Raw genomic sequence first — 23,872 nt, 5'->3', positions numbered from 1 at the left:
TAATTATTCAAAACAATTTATAAAATAGATACTATTATCCCAATTTTACCAATGAGGAAACAAGCACATTAAAAAAAAAAAATCTTACTTTGCCCAAGGTGATACAGGTAGTAAATGCAGAGCCAGTGTTTGAACCCTTAATGCTTCTATGGACACTCCTAAGAGGACTTGACCAAAAAAATAAACCTGATAGGAATGTTACTAATATTGAAAGAGAAGTGTGGAATAACTTGCTGATTGTTTCTGGAAAGTCTGTAAACTTCAGTGTGCTCTTGAAACCCAAACTTATTAGCGATGTTAGGTGTCACTATATTCTTCATTTTATCTTGCATTTGTCTCATTTCCTCGTGGCTCGTTCTCATCTCTGAAATATTCAAACTAAATTAAGTTGTTGATATTCAACCATGTTTGACCTACAAAATTGAAAAACTTCACTTGTTTCAAGCTAATAAGAATTATGTTTCCAATTTCTTATTATAAAGTCTTATAGAAATCTAAATAGAAGTCAATGCATATTATTCCATTAATTATAAAAGTCACATACAAGATGGTTTCTTATAACACACTACTTAGACAGAATTGACAAATTATGTACTTCAAACAAAATGATAAAACTCTCTAAAATAAAGGTTAAAACATTCACATGATTAAAAGTAGAAAACAAAAATTTATTTGATGAAAACTTCGTAAAAGTTCCAGTATGAAGTAACAAAATCAACAACCTACAAATCTCTTTCAGTCCACTGCATTTCAAGCAAAATATTTCCTTCAGAAAAATGACCATTTCATAATTTATATCCCCTTTTGTAGGCTTACACATGTCTGAATGGACACATGGATATAAAATTCAAGAGAAAATAAAAATATTTTAAAAATAAAAATCTGAACCTTCTCCTTGAGATGTATTGCAATATTGTTACCAACATATTCAGCACCTTGTAATAATCAAGTTACTGATTTGATTTCTGGAACAGCCTCTGAAATGAAAGTACAAGAGATCCTAATCCTTTGTGAGTCACGAGTTGACTACACAAGAAAAACTGACAGCAAATACAGAGGAGCTCAAATATATAAAATTCACACCTTCTGAACTATTTAACACTCGCTTCAAACAACTAATTATCTAATGTTTTAAAAAAGAAAACAGCTCAGTGTGTGGAATATGGATAGTTGCCTTCTGAATACATCTTTGATGCTGTTATCAATATATAACTCCATATTGAAGGACTAATCAAATATCAGATCTCATTTCACAGATTACCATGGATATAGAAATTATGGATGCCAATTGTTCTTTTACTCAATGCCTAAAACAGATTATAGATCTAAATCTTTCAAGACCTATAGATCTTGTCAATATTTGATAGTAACATACCAAGTCAAGAAAGTCAAGAATATCCTGAAACAATGCATTAGGTCACTCATTTGCACCAATAGAAAGAATTAGTTTCTTGAGTCTTTTCTCTTTTGCCTCTTTATTAAAAATCCTGAGAAAGTTAACCAAGAAACAAATGAGGCAGGCAAGATACTGCTATAAGGGAAAGAATTACCAGATTCACTGAATGATTTTAAATGAGCTTTAACCATGACAGAAAACAAGAAACCAATAGCCCCATTTTTATTTATTTATTTTTATTTTAGGGCAGATGGTGCCTTATATAATGAGTTTAAGAATAAAACTATCTGCAAGGAATGTCTTGGGATCAAGTCATAATAAATCCTATCAAGATTAACTATTTCAAATTGTGATGTTATTAAGTAAATTTGTATTTGTTTATATGTAATTGTATTGGAGTTTGTTAAATTGTCCAGAATGTTTATATACCCTTAAATAGTCTGTGCTTATCTGCTTATATATCTGAAATCACCCATTAGAATCATATACAAGCTTATTTACTGGAGAACTACAGGGTTATGTTTTATACCACCAGATCTGTTCCTCTTTTAAGTTGACTTAATAAGATCTTCTGCTGTCTTAATGTAGTCCTGTACAAACCATTGCATAACATGAGTTTTTCAGTACCCAAGCACAGTCAATCATTCCCACCATAATCACTGTAACCCTGGTAGCCACTGTTCCTTCTCTCATGAATACTGGACATCTTTTTCCATGCTGATTCCTGATGGAAACTAGCGCTGAAAGACCGGCCCAGGCGCCCATGATGCTTCTTGGAGATATTGTCTTCACTCTCAGATTTGGCAATTCCCTGGCCATGTGTTGGAGGTTGTGACTCTTGTCTAATAGTTCCAAATGGAAAGTTCCAAAGGCCAAACCTTTGCCAACTAAGTCTCTGGAATGCTATAATACAATGCAAATTTCCCCCAACCTGAGAAGGAAAAAAAGTTGCATGAAGAAAATGATGGGAAATGAATTTCCTATGAATTCCCTTATATGTTCCCCCTTCATCTGCCTCAAAACAGTACTTATTCTTTCAGACAATATCAGATCACATTATCCTGCATTTACTCTGATCAGCTGTCATTACAAAACTGTAACAATGCCCTTTGTCAATATTTGATAGTAGCATACTAAATTAAGAAAGTCAAGAATATCCCGAATGCACTAAGTCACCCATTTGCACCAACAGGAAGGATTAATTTCTTGAGTCTTTTCTCTTTGCCTCTTTATTGAGAATCCTTGGAAAGTTAACCAGGAAACAAAGGAGCCAAAACACCTTTCCCTCATATGCCACTCACATTACTCTAGAACCTCCCCTTCTGCCTGATCTAAACACCATCATTCCTCTTCCTCTCTTGCACACCCTTCATTTGTTAGTAGGATTACATCAATGGGATGTCTACTCAATCCATAGAATCTATCTTCCTCTGAGAAAGACCCCCAGTAGTCTTGTTCGTATACATGGCTTTGCTTGAGGCCACAGTTAATGTGGCTCAGGAGTGAACACCTCAGATTTGGCAATTCCCTAGCCATGTGTAGGGCCAAGCTGGGCCAAAACTATGGGACTAGGCCTGAGGCAGGCCAATCTCAGTATAGACTGCACATCTAAAAGAGACATAAAGATGATAATCATCATCAGGAAGTAAGTAATTAGACAAAAAGACAACAACATACAACTTCCAAAAGAATTACAGACTATCTACTTGGTCTCTGTTGACATTCTTTTACCTGGTACCAGGCCCTTATGAATCCAGGCTACATACCTTGCCCTTTCGTTTTTAACCTACCCCTGTGTTTTAAAATAATTTTCACTTCTCTGTCAAAGATGTTCTAAACTGGGTTTCTATTATTTATAATCTAGAGTAAACTATTGCATTTTGGCCAGTTGGGAAATGACTTCACATACAATGGCGTTCTTACCTTTTTGGTTTTTCGATACTGTAGCCCCCTCTCCAAGTGCCGGATATCTAGAAATTCTGGATTTTGAGTATTCAGATCAGTAACAATATCTGCCCACCTATAGTTAAGAAGGAAGAATATAAAGCACAGTTTTCTTTTTGGTACAAAATACCACTGTAATGAAACTTTTCACATGAGCAATATTCTACAATATTACTGTGGCAATAAGTTGTTTATCTCAGGATTGTTCCACCTACTAAGTTCTAATAAACTTGTTTTTATGGCAATTCTGTTTATGCAACTATTGCCAAGATTCTCAGTTTAAAAATGGTTAGTCTCCCTATGAAATAAATATGTATCAACCTATTATTGATAGGTTGCAGGCTAAAGTAGGAACAGTCTATATTTCCTCCTTAATTAGAGTCAAATATATTTCCAAAACACTTAAAATTAACATGCCTTTATTTACAGACAATATGATTGTGTGGAAAATCCAAAGTAATTACAAACTGCTTTGTATTGATTATTTATTAAAATATTAACAGAATGAATAAGTGAATTTAGCCAAGATGCAAGATTTAAGGCCTATATAGAAAAGCCAATTGTATTTCTGTGCCCAGTCAGAAAATAACAGAAGTGGGAGGGGGAAATCAATTTACAATAGCATCATAAAATACACTTAAGAGAAAATGTTAACAAAATATACATAAAATCGGTATTGAAAAATACAAAGTATTGCAGAAGAGAAATTAAAGCTGTAATTGCGTGGAAGTATAGTCTATATTCACAAATTAGAAAGCTCCATATTGTTATGATGTAATTTTCTGCAAATTAAACTATGGATTCTATGGATTGTATTCCAATCAAAATTCAAACAGGCTTTTCAGCAGAAATTGAAAAAAAAGGAAGTTAACATACTTTTTACAGTGAATAGCAGGATGTTTTCTACTTGATTCTCCAATTAAGATCCAATATTCTACTTCTTGTGATGAGAGGGGACCCCTGCTAGATTTAAAATACATTCACAGTATGTTTAATGAAGGTCATTTATGCCCTTGAAAATAGTGCTTCAATTATATATTAATAAAAGACATTTTAAAGTTTATAGATATTAGAGTTTGGGCTTGAACAAATGTTTGAACACAAAGAGAAAGCATAAATTAAATTTTGGACTTGACTTCTATAAAATCTAGGGCTAAAAAAGTTGTCATATGCTACCTCTCAGCATCTAAACAGGGAGGAAACATCCTATCATGCTCAGAATTCTTCAGCTACTCTTTTACGAGGCATTTAAAAAGTCTCAAAAGGCATCCTAAAAATAAAACCCTAAAGCAGCGAATCGCCTGTGGAACTGTTAAACATACTGATGCCCTAATCCTGCCCTGGGAAATTCTAATTCAGATAGGTCAAGAGTGGAGTACAGGCAAGGATTTTCAGTTTGAAGAGCATCTCAAGTGATTCTTAGGTATAGGCAGAGGTGAAAAATGCTCCTCCATAGTGGACAAGTAGAAGTACTAGTTTTTCACATTTTGCATGTGATAGATGTCTGAAATAAGGTGACAATGCAGGGTAAAAACCACATAAGAAAAACAACATACCTCACCTCCAGAGAGATGAATAAAACATTTTGGGATTTAGAGAAATCAAGTGGTTGTCCTCTTACCCAACATTCACAAAATTCAATATCCAACATCCTGCTTCTGCCAGCTCGATCCTGCCTGTCTCAGGATCTCTAGCCCACAACCCTCCATCCTTGCCCAACTCCAAATGCCTTGAGTGGGATTCAAAGTTCACATAGCGTCCAGCCTCAAAGAACCCGTCCCATCCCCCTGATGACCAAGCCATATTCTCCCAGCCTCGGTTTCAGTCCTCTCTGAGAGGACAGTGTTCTACCTCTTCTCCTTCAGGTGTGAAAAAACAAACAAACAAACCAAAAACAGAACCTTAACTGGGTGAAGAAAAGCATGCCTAGCAATACTTTAACGAAAAGTATTCATGGCCTCTGTTTTCATCATTCAAAAATAGGACACTTCTTCCTGAGCTTTTAACTATCCTGGCAGTATACCAACCCAGCATGTAGAAAACTTGCTAAGGAGGGGAAAGAGTACTAAAATTCATTCAGTTTATGAGTGAAATAAGCCAGTCAATGAAAGAGAAACACCACATGACCTCACTCATTTATGGATAATAAAGAACATTGTAAACCGATGAACCAAAAGATAGATATAGAGACTGTAAAGCAACAAGCAGACTGGCAAATTACAGCAGGGAGGGTAGGAAGAACTGGGGGAGGTAATAGATCAACCAAAGGAATTGTATACATGCATATAAGTACAACCAATGGACACAAAACTCTGGGGAGGGAGGGTATGTATGGGAGGAGGGGGGCAATGTTAAAATATGTACACAGATAATAATTTAATTAAAAAATGTAAAAATAAATAAATAAAATTCAGTCAGCTTAATAAATTTTAAAATAAATAATTTTGTCAAATAAATACAATTCAATCAAATGCAATTCTGCAAAAGAATAATCTCAAATGCTTACAGAATAATATTACTTCATAGAAGGAAAGCAAATCACTAAGTCTTCCAATTTCTAAGTACTAAATATTTCTTAAATGCTTTCTACAATCCATCTCATGGTCAAGCACCCACATAACATACAGAAATGCTTACCTGAATGCCTTATTGGCTTTAACAGGGGTTGCTTCAAAGCCAATCGGACAAAAGTAATGATTCTGGCAATGATAAATATAAGCCATGGATTCATCTTTTAATCCACGAGTTAACTTCAGCAAGGCCCCTGAAGCTACAATAAAAAAACAACAACTAAGGACCATGAAGCACTATCCATGCTTCCACATGTGTCAAACACACAGCCCGCGGGCCAAATCCGTCCCGCCAGGCCTTGCAATGTGGCCCGCACCGCGCTGTCATCACTGCACTCCGCTGCATTTCCATCACAATGACAGTTTATGACTGTTCAGTAAACCATTCGGCCCGCGATTTAGGCTGGATTTTAGATTTTGGCCTCTTCTCTGATTGAGTTCGACACCCCTACTTTACACAAAGGACTGGTGAACAACTGAAAGACAGCAGAGACATTACTGGGAACACACTGACATGGCTGGGGGAAAATGAGAAGCTACTGATGATACAAAAAATATTAATTATTTTCAGCTGCACCCTTCACACTGAAACTCAGAAAAACAGAATAGCAAACTACAGAACTGAAATATGACTTGCTTACCAAAACCTCCTGATAAACACACATCCTTGTCTATGAAATTTAATTATCATATATATGTAGTGCATATAGTAATGGTCTTAACTTTTCTGGTTGAGCACATCTGTGACTGGACATTTCTGAATAAATATGCCCATTATAAGCATCTTTGTTTATAACTCTGTGCATATACTACTGTACTAATATGTGTTTTTTTAAGGATGTACAAAAAGTAGGAATTTTAAATTAGTTTAAAGTATAAACATTCTAGTATGTTCTTTCCTTACCACAGTGGTCATCTTGTATAGCTCTACAGTGTGTACATCCCAGTTTGATGACCACTGAGCTATATGAATATAAATTCCAGGTGATAAAGTTCCAAATATGGAAACTTCCTCTTACTGACATACAATTTACTCTTTCTCCAAAAGTTATACAGATTGGAGGAGCAGCTTCTACAACATAAGAATATCTGTAGAAACAGACAGGTAGTAAGTACCAGGGCATCCTCTTATAATTGTTCCTCCTTGTATATTTCCCATGGCTAAATTACTTGTGAGCTAATTTCAAAAGAATTACCATAAGAGGGTCGGACCAGCATTACCACCATTTCTCCACCATCCAGAACTGAAATACATTGCTGACATATACACATAAGGAACTGTTTGACACTGAGATTGGGTCTCAAAAGAACTGTTGGCCCAGAAAGAAACTCACTACAGACTGATTCATTTGCCTTTCAGCATAACCATTATTATTTTTTTTACTGTATGATTTCATTTATTTTTTTATTTTTTATTGATTAAGGTATCGCATATTTGTCCTCAACCCCCATTCCAATCCTCCATACCCCCGCCTCAAGCATAACCTTTATTACTTGTCTCATTTTTTATTCTTATAAGTATATTTCCAGTAGGACATGATCTCACTCATCTAGGGGAAATGGTGAACAACATAGACTGATGAACAAGAATAGACCCAGAGACAAGGAGACATGGATCAAACTCTTGGACCTCAGGGGGAGGGTGGGGATAAAAGGGAGAGATCAACCAGAGGACTTGTGTGCATACATATGAGCCTATCCAGTGGTCAAAGCCAATAGGGAGGTGGGGGCATGAGTGGGGAGGGGTGGGAGATGGGAATGGAGACATGAGGACAAATATGTGATACCTTCACCAATAAAGAAATTGGGTGGGGAAAGAATTACCATAAGCAACAACTTTTTACCAGCACTTAATACTTAAAACCATTAACTGAGATTTCAGTATCCTGCATCTCCTATAAGAAACTAAATTATTCATAACAATAGCCTATTGAAACTGGAAATCCTAAAAATAGCTGAAGTAGATGGAAGCTTGCAAATCATGGTTTCTCTGATTGCCTTTCTAGCCACAGAAGTAGCTGAAGAACTCCAAGAACTGCGGTCAATGGCTGTAGCAGAGCCAAGGAGGTGAACCCCAACCCACCCCTGCAGATGCACACAAGTTATGAGTTCCACAGATACAATTCCATTTCTGTCTTAAACTTCCTCTAAGGTTTCATCCATCTTTCCCATAGATTTTTGCCTCATGGCTTACCATCAGAACATACATGTATGGCAAGGTGGTCTTTTCTGCTTAAAATCTCTATTTTATGATAAATACATCTTTCTTTTTGATTTTTTTTATCGTATATATTTTATTGATTTTTCAGAGAGAAAGAGAGAGAGAGAGAGAGTTAGAAACATCGATGAGAGAGAATCATCGATCAGCTGCCTCCTGCACACCCCCCACTGGGGATGTGCCCGCAACCTAGGTACATGCCCTGGACCGGAATCAAACCCGGGACCCCTCAATCCGCAAGCTGACGCTCTATCCACTGAGCCAAACCGGTTTCAGCCCATCTTTCTTTTTGGGTTCTCCCGACAATTTAAAAATTGACAGCCAAGGGAAGCTCTAAATGAAAAATAATAACTAAAATTCAGAAGAAACTCAATATTTTATTTCCATAGTTGAACTTGATTTGCAGATAGGTTCTAGGATAGTGATCAAATTTAAATATATAGACTTAGACTACTCATAAATTCAATAAGTCTAAAAAATATTTATGCACATAACCAGTTTAGGAAAAAACTCGAGATAATTAAAAAATTGTAGAAATGCCAAATAAAAAATTTTCCTAAATGACTAAAATTGCAATGTAAGAACTTGTATATAACTTTTCAATAGAAATCTGTGTTTTGTATCACATCCGTCCTTAAGTCAGATGTAATACAAAACGGCTCACTTCTTTATTGTGACTATAGTTAGCAATTATTTTTAACACATATTTATTGAGCCCTCCCATGTGTGAGGCACTGGGAAGACAGGAGGGAACAGGCTGGGTTCCTGGCCTCATGGAGCTGACTGTCCACTGGAGGAAACGAACAATAAAATAATTATGGATGGTAATTTGTGCTTTAAGTGAAATAAATAGGATGCTGGGTTAAAGAAGGCTCAGGCATCAGACTTTAATATTCAGTGATGGCTCCTTGGAGGTGGTGGCGTTTAAGCTGAAACATGAAAGATGAGGAAGATATGGGGTGGGGGGCAGCGAAATTTTAGGGGACAGAACAACACAGAAGCAAACAACAAGCATATTGTATCTTTTACAGACACTGTCTCATTCTGATGTCCCTCATAGACTTGTGAAGTAGATATTTGCAGTAGGCACTGGATTAGCGATTACTTTAATGTTCTGGAAAGTATTCCAGATTCCCAAGCTCTTAATAAAGAGGTTAGATATCACCTCTTTAGAAAGACTGCAGCAGTTTTCAAATTTGAGCTTGCAAGGCTTGTTAAACAACAGATCACTAGTGCAATGGGGACCAAGAATTTGCATGTCTAATATTATATCAGGTGTTGCTGACGTTAATCTAGGGACCATATTTTGAGAGCCACCAGTCTAGAGTTAAGAGGAAATCTTATTTAACTCAATTCAGTACGTAATTTATGAGCACCTAAAAAAACAAATAATAACACAATGTGTGAAGCTGACCTCATAGGAAGGATAAAACAAGTACCTTTACTACAGGGCAGAATAAGACAGTGCCACAACAAAGGTTTGCAATGCAAAGAAGAAAGTGCACATCAGGTCTATGGAATCAAGAAGGGATGGCATCCAAGATGGAATTATTGAAGTGGTAGGATTTCAGGAAGAAGAAAGAGCATGAGGGGAAAACCAAAATCACTGGAGGGAGAGGGATATAACCAGAGAACATCAAGTGGTCTAGTTTAAAATTCAGGGTATGATAGTAGAGAGAGGCACTCCGAGAACTTCACGGCAAAGTCATAAAAAGATCATCCTTTAAAATAAAAGACAGTAAATACAGTATTTAATGCATTCAAATGGTCATCCAATAAAATAATTCCATTTAGGACAAGACATATAAATGTGTTACATATGTAAACTAAATTCAGAACGATGTTCACTCTAGACCAGAGTATATATAAAAAAATCTGAAATTCAAGCAACAAAGCAGCCACTACAAAATGCACAGCCCTAATTTGTATGATATAAAGAAAGGAGAAAAACAACACTAGAGTTAGGTGGCCTGCAGTATATGTCCTAATCAGCCAACCAGAGAATTCTGGTATCTCTGATATGTTTATCTAAGTTAACATACCAACATTCTGATATTCACTGAGTTTAGTATGAGTTTCTTCTGTAGAGCTTGATCATCTATAGAAAGGCTATAAAGAACTCTAAAACAATTTATTAGAATGTATTTTTACACCTTGAAAGACAAGAATGAGATTTTATAATCCACCAACATAATATCCTACAAGTCTCTTACTCCCTTGAAAATATTTAAAATATAACTGGGAAATGTAGGACAGCAGTGGAAGGCCAATCTATATTGGCTTTGAATGATGCTAAAGTATTTATGCTTTAAGCAAGCATTGAAGAGCTCTTTAAAAAGAAAGAGATCTATTAGCACTGCACATTAACAAGATTTATCTGGCCTTGTGTCTATTACGAGTTGGGGAAAACCAGTGGATGAGAAGAATGAAAACTTAATGCAAAGTCCACGTGAGATGAGCTAATGCACTGCAGTAAGCTGGCAGCAGTGGCTCCAGTGAGGATATACATGAGTTATTTTGGGGTTGGGCAGAGATAGCTATTCCCTGTTAAGCAAAAACAATGCGTTACAATACCTACTAGAAGAATAAAAATGAACAAGCATTTAGTATAATTGTCAAGCTAGCTAATTAAAAAATGAATCTAGACTTCTCTGGCACAAATGTTGGTAGCTAAGTGAACCAACAGTTTGAAGTTCCTGAATAATAATAAATGAATAATAGTAATAGTAATAATAAGTAAAAAAAAAACAAAAAAAAAAAAACAAGGAGTGAACCAATAGTTTGAAACTAATGTTGATAACTTCTAACACAAACTTTTATTGTAAGTAATTGTATCTCTGAAAAACATACTTCAATGTATATTAACAGCAAGATCTGTTAATTTTGTCAAAATCCCTGGATTTTGTTTTTATTCCATGAGTGAGCTGAGGAAATTAACATGTCAGCAAAAATGGGGGTGTTATAAAATCAAAGAAACAGAGTCCCCAAGAAAATGTAAAGTCTATTGTGGAAAACAGGTCTAACCATCCTAAAAAAAGAATAATAATAATAACTGAAACAAAAAGAGGAGATACATTTCAAAGTACTTTTTAAATGAACAGCAACAACTGACAATGGTTTTTACTACTGCATATCCAAGAGACAAATAAGAAAAGCCTAATTCTGCAACTCTTTCTTCCACAACGAGAGAGAACAGAAAATACTTTTACTCAACACAGGCACCACTTCTCCTCTGAATACAATCAGAAGTTCCAGGGTAACGTGTGAGGTCACAGGACAACATAAGGAGTCATAGGGCCACTAAGGGCAGTCCCTGTGATCTAGGAGCTGGGCAGACTCATTAAAAAGATGCAACATGATAAAAGGGCTAATATGTCAAATGCCACAAGACAGACGCAAATCATCATTACCATTGGAATTAAGAGGGATCGACTTCTAAAGTGGCAGCGAAAGCTTCAGATAAAGCAGAGCTTGCACAAGACCACTGATTCTGATTATTGAAGAAGAAGAACATTCCCAGAGGGGGGAGGCAAATCATCCTTCAGAAAATACGCCCAGAGAAAGAAACAGTGAGGAGTCAAATATTGTAACAGGAAAATGAAGACAGGAATAAAACTGGGAAAATACAGTATTAATATTTATTGATGGGCACTTAGGCTGTTTCCAAATCTATTTCCAAGCTATTGTAGATCGTGCTGCTATGAACATGGGGCTGTATATATCCTTTCTGATTGGTGGTTCTAGTTTCTTGGGATATATTTCTAGAAGTGGGATCACTGGGTCAAATGGGAGTTCCATTTTTGGTTTTTTGAGAAACTCCGTACTGTTCTCCACAGTGGTTGCACCAGTCTGCATTCCCACCAGCAGTACACAAGGGTTCCTTTTTCTCCACATCCTCGCCAGCACTTATCATTTGTTGATTTGTTGATGATAGCCATTCTGACAGGTGTGAGATGGTAAAATAATGCAAATTTAATTAGTACCTAAAGCAATCCTTAAAATCAACTCCATTACTCTGTTATGTATCATACAAGATTATTCCATAATAGAACTTTGTCACTTTCACAGTCAATTTTCCTGTAGTTATGCAGGTCTAACATCAAATACTCTAAATTTTCCTGTTGTTATGCAGGTCTAACATCAAATACTCTAAAATCCCTGCATTACTTTTTAGGAAAAGGAACTGCAAATTCCATACTTCTTTCTGAGTTTTATCAACACATACGGGTGTGCAAACACACACATACATACATTCATTCACATTCCCCATAGATCAAAACAATATAATCTATTAAAGAAGTATTTATTAAATACTTTACAGTTGGTTGAGTGTCGTCCCGTACAACAAAAGATTGGCTGTTGGACTCCTGGTCAGGGCACATACCCTGGTTGCGGGCTCAATCCCTGGTAGGAGATGTGAGGCAGCCAATTGATATCTCACTCCCACATCAATGTTTCTCTCTCTTTCTCCCTCTCCCCTCCTCTCTCCTTAAAAATCAATAAAACATTTTAAAAGAAAAATATTAAACTGTATATTGAAAAGTGCCCTACAGGTTACTATTATGATTTCTCCCTCAGCTAAAGAGATATAAAAGTAACAGACTGTGCTTAGTATTTACATCACATGTGTCAAACACAAGGCCCGCGGGCCAAATCCGTCCCGCCAGGCCTTGCAATGTGGCCCGCACCGCGCTGTCATCACTGCACTCTGCTGCGTTTCCATCACAATGACAGTTGATGACTGTTCAGTAAACCATTCGGCCCGCGATTTAGGCTGGATTTTAGATTTTGGCCCCTTCTCTGATTGAGTTCGACACCCCTAGTTTACATAATCAAAACAGCTAATCCTTGAGGTGGTTTAAAACATGTATGAATACACATGCATGTACATGTATATTAATCTTCTATGTTTACCTACCAGTTTCTCCAGCTGTTTTATTCTTCCCATGAGGCTTATATAAAACATACGAGCATCCTTTTACATGGAAGTGGTCATTAATTTGTCTGAACCATCTGAAAATAATGAGAAGATTTGCTCATAGAAACAGTTCCATAATAAAGATGGCATTATTCCAATTCGAGAGAAATTCAGGCAGAGCCCAAGTTTGGTGTATCTACTACACATTGGGGCCTGGCAGCTGCATACATGGTTTACTATCAACTTGCATCTACAGCATTATTATTTTATAGAACTAGAAATAAAATATGTCTCTAAGCGAGAGCTTCATACCTCATAAGTGTTGTATTTCCAGTGAAAGGGCCAAATCTAATATCTTCAAATGGGGGTTGAAAGCCCAAAATATGTAATGCTTCTTCTTGGGTAATTGGTGGAAGACTACAAAAGAAACATGGTCTTTCATTGTACAATTCCAACCATATGCAAATATAACCTGTCTCAATGTTAATATTAATTAACATTGTCTGATCTGTAAAAAATTTTGGTAATGTTTTTAATTTTTATTTTATCAAAAATAATGTACACACATATCTTAGCTAAAAGACTTAAAACAAAATGCAGTAGTTTTTTTCTCAATTTATGAAAAATCTATCCTTAAAAACTTTCCATTATAGAAAAAGCAACACCAAACAGCATGGGAGTTTAGATACCAATAAATCAACATACTCACTTTCCAGCTCCCACTGTGCTATATAAGAAATTCCAACATGAAACTAAGGAAGAGATACCACAAGAAGTCTTATACTGTGGTCGGCTTATGCAGTACCTGGAAAAAAAAAGATTTTTTTTACTTGAATGAATACAAAATAGATATATAAAAATGCAGCTCTCATGGCAACTAAAACTGTTTTAACATATTGAAAATTTTGATCATTTAAACCAAGATAAAATCTTTATTCGCTTAAAATATTTTTATATTTATTAAATGTATCATAAATGCATAACGACAATATTCCAATTGCAATAAAATATTCCAAGTGCAATAAAATAAAGTCTGCACTTAAATAAAGACAGCTAAGTATGACTACTAAAATAGATGTTATGTAAAACAATGGGGGAAAATTACACACACATATATATATATATATATATATATATATATATATCCAGAAATCAAAATGGTGGACTGACCAGAATAACCAGTGGCTATGAAGCGCACTGCAGCAGCCAACCAGCCTGATCCGGGCCCTAATGGTCCCCTCTTTCCCACACCGCCTGGTCCCCAATCAGCCCCCAACACCTCAATGGGGAGCGGGACTGACCAGCCAATTGCCCACGGCCTTCCCCACCACCAGCCTGGCCAAATGGGCACCCATTAGGATGGGCCAGCTGGACCCCACCTGTGCATGAATTCATGCACCAAGCCTCTAGTGGTACATGAATGTAGACACCAACTACAAAAATTTCAGTGCAAATTTCTAATTGGTCTGTAGATGGTCTACAAATATTTTCTCCTGCTCTGTATGTTGCCTTTTCACTTTGTTGTTTACTTTGACATGGATAATTTTTTTTAAGTTTTTAAGATATAGCCTCCTTTTGTCTATTTTTGATTTTGTTACCTGTGGTTTTAGTGTCATATCCCAGAAATCACTTCTAAATCCAAGGTCATAAAACTTGTCCCCTATGAATTTTTCTATGAGTTTTATCCTTTTAAGTCTTACATTTATGTCTTTAATATATTTTGGGTTATTTTTGTGTATAATCTACACTAATGAAAAAGAAGCATGCAAATTGACCATGCCTCCGCTAAGCCCATAAGCCATGCCCACCAGCCAATCAGAAGCAAGTATGCAAATTAACACAACCAAGATGCCATCAAGAAGGCAGGCAGGCAAGCAGTTGGGAGCCAGCAGTTCTGGATTTTGAGAGGGATGTCTGACTACCCGTTTAGGCCCTCAGGTAACTGGGGAGACTGAGCCACTAGGACCGATAGGATACATAGCATACAAAGCTACTCTACCAAATCAGGGAAGCAGTCAAAATGCAGACACAGAAACAGATCACAAATGAAAGAAATGGAGGAAAGCAAAATAGTGGATATAGAGTTCAAAACCACGGTTATAAGGTTTTTCAAGAATTTTCTAGAAAAGGCCAATAAATTTAGCGAGACCCTCGAGGATATGAAAAAGGACCAACTAGAAATTAAGTATACACTGACTGAAATAAAAAATAATATACAGAGATCCAACAGCAGACTATAAGATCACAAGAATCATATCAAAGATTTGAAATACAAAGAAGCAAAAAACACTCAACCGGAAAAGAAAAAAGAATCCAAAAATATGAAGATAGTGTAAGGAGCCTCTGGGACAATTTCAAGCATACCAACATCAGAATTATGGGGGTGCCAGAAGAAAAGAGAGAGCAAGATATTGAAAACCTATTTGAAGAAATAATGACAGGAAACTTCCCCCACCTGGTGAAAGAAATAGACTTACAAGTCCTGGAAGCACAGAACCTCAAACAAAAGGAATCCAAAGAGGACTACACCAAGACACATCATAATTAAAATGCCAAGAGCAAAGACAAAGAATATTAAAAGCAGCAAGAGAAAAACAGTTACCTAGAAAAACAGTTACAAGGGAGCACCCATATGACTGTCAGCTGATTTCTCAACAGAAACTATGCAGGCCAGATGGGAGTGGAAAGAAATATGCAAAGTGATGAGTGGCAAGAATCTACAACCAAGATTACTCTACCCAGCAAATCTATCAATCAGAATTGAAGGTCAGATAAAGAGCTTCACAAATACGAAAAAGCTAAAGGATTCATCACCACCAAACCAGTATTATATGAAATGCAGAAAGGTATTCTTTAAAAAGAGGAAGAAGAAGTAAAAGGTAAAGATTAAAATTATGAACAACAAATACATATCTATCAACAAGTGAATCTAATAATCAAGTGAATAAAAAAATCTGATGAACAGAATAAATTGGTGAATATAATAGAATCAAGGGCATAGAAAGGGAGTGAACTGACAATTCTCAGGGTGAAGGGATGTGGGGGTGCAGGAAGAGACTGAACGAAAATCGTACACCTATGGATGAAGACAGTGGGGGGAGAGGTAAGGGCAGAGGGTGGGGTGGGAACCAGGTGGAGGGGAGCAATGGGGGGAAAAAGAGGAACAACTGTAATAATCTGAACAATAAAGATTAAATAATAAATAAATACATACATACTTACATACATACATAAATAACATAAATAAGAAGGAGAGACATGTGAGTTATAAGCTAACACAAAGTATGGTTCATAGTTGGGTCCCACAGCGAACAACCAAGTATGAAGACATTTTCAGAGCAATCTGGGAAATCTAAATTTAACTTAGGAATTTAATACTAAGGAAATGTTGCTAACTTTAATAGGTATAACACTGGCATTGTGGTTAAGGAAGAAAAAAAAAAATCAATTTTTAGAGCTTACCACCGTCTGAGGTCTAATACTTTCCGCTGCTTAATATCTTCAAGAGGAGAATGCTGGGGCCACTCCCTTTGATGTCTTCCTTTTTTATCTGAAGCTTTTTTCTTGGAAATTTGTTTCTTTACATTGCCTAGAATGTAAGGGTATAAAATAAGCAAACTGCTTAATATGAAGTAAACTGCCAGGGCAATGATATTAATTGTTGAACAAAATTAAAAAGTAACTGTCACTAGTCTAAAAATGATATTTGTAAATATATTGAATAAATAAATGTATCCTCATAAATTCTCTCCTACCTACAGAGAGAAAATAAAAACAGATTTAAACAACCATAAATGCTATTTCCTATCAGATTTACATATTCCAATTCCTAAGCTGATCACTTAACTAGTACATGAATCAATCACAAAATCTTTTAATTTAGAAAATCAAATTACCAACTGTAAAATATTTAACTAAAGCACTTTCCAGAAAATGAATCCTTTCTATAAAACAATACAACCACATTAATGTAATTCTGTTAAAAAGTAAAAACATTAGATCCACTAATGCAATGATGTGATATTTAAAAATGACTCCAAGCCTACAGAGCCCACAAAATGGATTAAAAATGACGCACATGTGTGCATTATTAAAATGCAACTTGAGCACCAGGACCTAGAGTGGAAAACAGTCTCTTTTCTGTGTGTGTATGTGTATATCTCTTTCTCTCAAAAGACACATAAGATAAATAATATTGGTTACCGATGAGGGGAGGAGAATTGGGAGCTAGACAAAAGTAAGACAAAAATGAGTTTGTCTTTAAGTGTTTATTTTTATGCTTTTTATTTCTGAGCCATACGAATGTATTATTCAGTAAAAAATTACATCAATTAAAATATTAATAACATCTGAGCTTCATTTCACTAAAATGCCATTAACATTTCAGATAGCTATGCTGAAATACAATACTTTAACAATGTCACACATATTATATTTTAAATGAAATAAATCTGTTACAAAAATTAAATAAAAGCTAGTATGTTAGTTTTATAGTTATTAATCAATTATGATACATACATTATATAGACATATGCCCAGAAAACAACATGGAAAAGGGTCCATTTTATTCATTTAAGATGTTGTACAATAAAATAATTTGGTAGTCATACCAAGCTGAAACTTAGAAACTATTGGTAGCCAGGAAATTTCTCTAATTTTTCTAAAATGTCATAATAACAAACACTATACTAGAAACAAGTTTTCCCCCTTTTCCTCTAGTTATTCTTTCTAAGTCTTTAGAGAACACAAAATTTATCAGAGCTAAATAAGCAGTGGCAAACATGAGCTTGAAAAAATGAGAAATAATCTCATTATGACAAATATCCTTTAATAATAAATAAATCTTAAGAGATCCAGAAAATGGAAAATCTACTTTCCACCATTTCTTGAGATGTTTTCACTGCCCAATAATGCCTTGATTCCCTAAGAAGTGTACCCAGCCACTTAGAATTTTAGAGGCTAATGAAGCACGGTAATCAGTGACATTAGCCGATAACTTTTAACTACAGTGATAGACAAGATGATAGCAATGTTCCCTATTTTTTTTAAAAAAAAAGGAAAACATATTTAATGGTAAGTTTAAACAAGATACAGTGTTTTCTTATTTCCACATGTGAACTTCATGTCTCCTTCCTTACCTGATTTGTGTTTCAAATTTGAGGTCACCCCATCAAATTCAGATTTATCAATTTCCCATGCGAGAGGTAGCTTGCCCAGGCTAGTGGATAAGTTTTCCAAGCTATTTTCATCATTGTAGATGATTTCTGATGTACTAGGTGGGATGCCAATGTATCTTGATGAATTATTTCCAGCAGATAAAGAGGTACTATCAGGGAGGCAAGAAGTGCGGGATGGATTTGGAGTTTTGTAGATTGAGGTTGCCTGGTTGAGAAAGGCATAGTCTGAACAGATGGCATAAATTTTCTCCCGCGTATGGGTCACTGGACAGCTCCACGGATAATGGCCATCTCCTCTGGCAGCCAGGGGTGCTCCTGAGGCACGAGTGCAGAAGGACTGTACAGCTTCTTGTAGGTTCTCCTCGGGAGACCTCCTCTCAGATTTGTGCTCATGATTTCCAGAATCGTTCGCCCTTTCTGCTTCTGCATCGTTAGGCATTGAATGCAACTATAAAAGTTCTATTAGGAGGAGGAAGTTGCAACTCTTTGTTTCTTGAAAAACTGTGACAACTGTTTACAGCATTCTACAAAAACTTGAGAGCTGTAAAATGGGCTCCTAAGAAAAGGGAGAGGAGAAAGAGATATCAACAATCCACCAGACACTACAAAGAGCCCTAAAAATTGTAACAAGTGTCATATGCCTTAATTCAATAAATATTTATTTTGCAGCTACTATATGCCTAGAATAATTATCATTAACTATCCGTCCTATTAAAAGTTATCTATATATATAAAACCCTAATATGCAAATAGACCTAACAGTAGAACAACCGAAGAATAGGTCGCTGTGATGTGCACTGACCATTGGAAATGGGTTGGGAGGGTGGTGCAGAAAATGGCAGGTGTTGGCAGCAGGTGGCAGAGCATGGAACATGGTGGGAGTTGGCCATGGTGGGATGGTGGAGTTGGTGAGGGAGGGCTCCAGATCAAGGCGGGATGCTGGTCGCTGTCATTGAGGCGAGCCTCTGGTGGTTACTGAAAATTCTTTGCTCCTGTGCACCGCAATCCGACCAGTGCTCGCACCTGCTGCCAGCGCTGGCCCCTATCACTCAGCGCCATCAGTAGGTGCCAGTGGCGGCTGCCAGCCCCAATCGCCCCTGAGGGCTTCTCCACCTCCCCCTGCTCCTGAGGGGCAATCAGGGCAACAGCCACCTACTGCTCACACCCGCTGACAGCACTGGCCCCAATCGCTCAGCATCATCAGTGGGTGTGAGCAGGGCCGGTGCTGTCAGCGCTTTGGAGCAGCGGTGGCAGAAGCAGGGCTATTGGCAGAAAGGTGATCAGGGGCCCGTATTTTCCGGTGTATAAGACGACTTTGAAACGAAAAAGTCAACCGAAAATCGGGGGCAAAAGACCAAAATTGCACAAAAATTACCTGCATATCTTGACGGCAAAGTAAGTCTTTCCTTTGAAGTGGGGAGTAGTCTTATACAGCAAATATAGGCCTAAACCTATGTTTTAACTGTAAAATTAGGGGGTCGTCTTATACGCCGGAAAATACGGTGTATATATATATTTTTTTATGTAGGCCTCTAATAATAGGATTTCCCTTACGACTGCTTTTGCTGTGTTCCATATAATTTAGATTGTTGTGCTGTCATTTTCATTTGTTTCAAGGTATCTTTTTATTTCCTCCTTGATCTCATTGGTAGCCCATTCACTGTTTTCTAACATGTTATTTAGCTTCCATATCTTGGTGTGTTTTTCAGTTGTTTTTCTTGTGATTGACTTCTAGTTATCATACCATTGTGTTTGGAGAAAATGTTTGATATGATTTAAATCTTCTTTAATTTATTGAGACTTGTTTTGTGGCCTAACATGGCCTATCATAGCAAATGTTTTATGTGCACATGAAAATAATATGTATTTTATTGCTTTCGGATATCTAAAGATATCAATTAAATCCACCTAATCTAATGTGGCTGCTATTTCCTTGTTGAGTTTCTGTCTGGAAGATTTACCCATTGATGTCACTGGAGTGTTAATACTATGACTTTACTACTTTCCATCTGTCCATCAAGATTTGCTTTAGCCAAAACCGGTTTGGCTCAGTGGATAGAGTGTCTGTCTGTGGACTGAAAGGTCCCAGGTTCGATTCGGGTCAAGAGCATGTACATTGGTTGCGGGCACATCCCCGGTGGGGGTTGTGCAGGAGGCAGCTGGTTGATGTTTCTCTCTCATCGATGTTTCTAGCTCTCTATCGCTCTCCCTTCCTCTCTGTAAAAAAAAATCAATAAAATATATATATTTTTAAAAACATATGCAATGGGATACTACTGCATTGTACAGTAAAGGGGCTGAGCTTCTGGAAGCTTAAAAAAAGAAAGAACATAACAATTGATTAATAAAGCCTTTGACAGTCTGAATTTGTTGTTATGGGTTTGTGTTTTGGATTTGATTGCTTTTAAATAGTGGTCAGTGGTCAAAATGATGTCTTTGTTTATACTTTTACCAAAATAAAATAAAATAAAATAAAATAAAAAGATTATCAGCATAAAAGCATATTTTATATTGTCAATAAAGGCCAAGGGTAAATGTAAAGCAGTTTGCAATCTTCCTTATTAAACCACTGTTTATGGAAATTTGTCTTTGAAAACCTGTAATATTTATAAATTTTACCACATAAGTAAAACCAATTACATAAAAACATTACAAAGTACCAAGAGATATTACAGAGAAAGTAAAAATTATCCAAATCCCGAGGCCCAAGCACTGCTATTACTTTCTTCTTTATCTGTCTGCTCCTGCCTTTTCTCTCCACTTCAGCGAGAACACCGTGAGACCAAGGATGCTAGTATTATTGTGCCCTCAGGCTTTCGTACAAGTGAGCCAAGCACAAATTGTTTCTGATAACAGAGACAGTATGGAGACAGATTATTGTATTCTACTGTAATTATAGCCTCAGCAGATAGTGAGGTTCAGAAACATAGTTTGTCCCTCCACTCCACAGCCCACAGCTCAGTTTTCTCAGACCTTGTATCAGCTTCTGTCCCTATTTTTATAGGCCATTCCCAATTCCATTCCCACTCCTAGCCCCCTCCATTCCCCCGAGCTGACATTTCAAATCTGACCTGTGCATGGACGTTAGAAAGGAAAGCATGCAACATAAAACTCCTCTGCCTAAAACCCTCTGCTGTTAGACACTCCGAATCTAGACCCACCTCTTCCTCTCTCTGCACTCTCTCCACACTGACCATATTTCCAGTCTTTCAATGCTGTTTACTCCCACTCACCCTCTTTATTTAATTAATTTCCATTTATCCTTCAGCTATCCTTCAAATGTCACTTTGGGGGGGGGGGGGGGGGAGACAGGGTAGATGCTGTCATTGCTCATCAAAATAGCCCTGGTCACCCTGTATGTGCTTTATGCTCAGACAACTTTCTATCACAGGTTTTAACAAGGGTGCAATATTACTTTTATACTTGTGTGTGTTTATATGAGGAATGTCTGTCTCTTGCAAGTCTGGTTTTCCTGACCATTGAATTCCCAAGTCCAGCGTTTATAGAAGTATCTTCTACAAACACCTATTCTTAAATGCCTGCATCAGGTCAGGCATCATTGCAAACCCAGGCTTCAGAGCCAGATCCCAGGAGGGCTCACCAGGAGTGGCCTTAGCAATTAAGAACTGGAGTTTTATCCGAGGAGCCCCTTCGTCTCCCCACTTTTCACCTGTGAACACTGAAGCTCCCTGGTCTAAGTGAGACGATACTATCTTAAGATTTACTGATGATTGCAGCACGTAATGATCAAATTATGATTTAGTCATAAGATCATGGCACAAGCAACAGAAGTTATTAACTGTGTGCCAACAAAATGTTTTCATAAAATGGCCAGCTCTACATGCACCGCTAACATAACGACTTGGACTGTTTTTTTGCAAACTAAACGTTCCATTTGTAAGAATTACTCTCTGCCTAGGTCGCATTCTTTTCTAGTTATATTTTAAGGATCAAGTTTGCTTGGAGAACTTAGCATCTTACGTCTTCAGAAAAGCTTTCCACGTGTGACAACTATAATGATCTCTATTCTCTAAGGAAGGCCACTAAGACACAGGCACAGGCAAATGCCTTACAAAGGATGGGATGCCAAACGGGACGCACACAGGCTAAGCCCCAGCGCTTCAGGTCTCCGTCTCCCCCCAACCCTCAACCCCACCCCCACCCCCGCATCCTACCCTACGACCCCCAGACCCCTCTCCCCCATCAGACCTGAAGCCCTCGCCTGGCAGAGGGCCGGCCTGGGATGGTTACCGGGGGTCCACCAGGGTCGAGTTCAGGTTCCCCGGGAGGCGAGCGGTGTTCTTGACCGCCCTCCTCTGCAAAGCAGGCAGCGGCGCAGCGGGGCTCGGAGGCCTCGGGCTCAGAGGAGACCTTCGCGCCGCCCGATGCCCGATGCCCACCGCGCTGAGCCTGTTTGGGCGGAAAACGGCGCCGGCCGAAAGGAAAACGCGTGGCTCGCCCCCTGCCCGCGCCCCTCGGGCTGTCCGCCAGGCCTCCGGGCCTCCCCCCCCCCCGCCTGCTCCCTCCGGAAGCCGGAGCTCACCGCCAGGGGGCGCGGGCAGGGGCCGGCGGGGGCCCTCCTCCTCCCCGCCCCAGGGCGCTCGGGGCCGGGGGGACTGGAGCAGTCGTCCCCGGACGAAAAGAAATGATCGCCGGACTGGAGCTTTGGAACGCACGAGCTTAGATCATTAGCTAATGCAAGAACAAAAACGAAAACAGAAAAGAAATCACACACCACCCCCTCGCCCAGGCCCACTTTGTCGGAGCCCCCGGCCGTGGGGATTATGGGGCAGCTGGCCAGGTGCAGAAGGGGAGGGAGGAGGCGGAGGAGGCCCCTGGAGACCGCCCCGGCCCCGCGCCGGGCGCACAGGGGAGGAGGGATGGGCACCGCGCGCCCCGGCCCGGGCCCCGCAGAGCGCGGCTGGGAGGCAGGCGGGCTCCTGGCATGGGCACCGGTCCGCGCGGGGCCCGCTCCAAACCCGGCTTTGTTCCCGAGGTGACCCGTTCCTTGCCTGCCTCCTGCGGCCCAGCTCGTCCCGCCGCTTTTCCCCTCCAGGAGGACGAGTACCGACGCAGTGACCTCCGCTGGGACCACTCCCGGGGTCCAGAGAGCCCCGTGGCCCTCGGGCGCCCCGGCAGCGTTTTTGGACAGGCGGGCCGCTCCAGGCCCAGCCCGACAGCCCCTTTGGCGGTGCCCACGGCCCCGGGTACCTTTATAGCCTGTTCGGCGGGGGTGGGTCGCTCCAGATCCCAATCACAGGTCCCCGCGCGCAGCCTGCGATGCAGGTCCTCCTGTTACCCTGGGGCTGGCGTCTCTCGTCCCATCGGACAGTTGGGGGGGGGGGGGGGGAGGGGGGACAGCGCTGTGCCCTGGACGGCTGTGCCCGGAGACCAATCGTCAGATACCATGGATAGACCTTCCTTTCATCGTGTTTTACCCCTGACCTCTGCAGGTGCGGAGGATACAGTGACAATATAAAGAAATCCTAGCGGTGCCTCCAGGTCCGCGCGCCCTGCTATAAGAGAGGTCGCCTTGATCTGTTCCGTGGAAGCCCTGACCGCAAAAACAAATACATGAGTGAGCGATGGGGAAACCCGGCAGGATTTCCGCTGGTCCCGGCGCGGACTACACGTCCCAGGAAGCCGCGG

At 38.9% G+C, this 23,872-nt stretch overlaps 1 protein-coding gene across 3 annotated transcripts; it reads right to left on the bottom strand.

The window, feature by feature from the left end:
* Nucleotides 1–647: 647 nt before the first annotated feature.
* Nucleotides 648–23,562, bottom strand: BIVM (basic, immunoglobulin-like variable motif containing). Of its 3 annotated transcripts, none has more exons than XM_045588775.1 (10): nt 23,435–23,562; nt 18,185–18,779; nt 16,509–16,635; nt 13,756–13,851; nt 13,359–13,463; nt 13,047–13,141; nt 5,978–6,110; nt 4,217–4,303; nt 3,320–3,416; nt 648–2,327 (listed from the first exon to the last, which is right to left on the bottom strand). In XM_045588775.1, the coding sequence occupies exons 2-10, from the start codon at nt 18,660–18,662 to the stop codon at nt 2,034–2,036; spliced, it is 1,512 nt and encodes a 503-aa protein (XP_045444731.1). In that variant the 5' UTR covers nt 18,663–18,779; nt 23,435–23,562; the 3' UTR covers nt 648–2,033. The 3 variants fall into 3 exon arrangements, with proteins under 3 accessions (XP_045444731.1, XP_045444732.1, XP_036314823.1); XM_045588776.1 differs by having other exon boundaries at nt 4,217–4,300; XM_036458930.2 differs by lacking the exon at nt 23,435–23,562 and adding an exon at nt 22,433–22,686.
* Between the last annotated feature and the right edge of the window lie 310 nt (nt 23,563–23,872).

This window comes from Pipistrellus kuhlii, unplaced genomic scaffold (genome assembly GCF_014108245.1).
Source record: "Pipistrellus kuhlii isolate mPipKuh1 unplaced genomic scaffold, mPipKuh1.p scaffold_m20_p_3, whole genome shotgun sequence".
Lineage (NCBI taxonomy): Eukaryota > Metazoa > Chordata > Mammalia > Chiroptera > Vespertilionidae > Pipistrellus > Pipistrellus kuhlii.
This window is presented reverse-complemented; position numbering and strand designations above follow the sequence as displayed.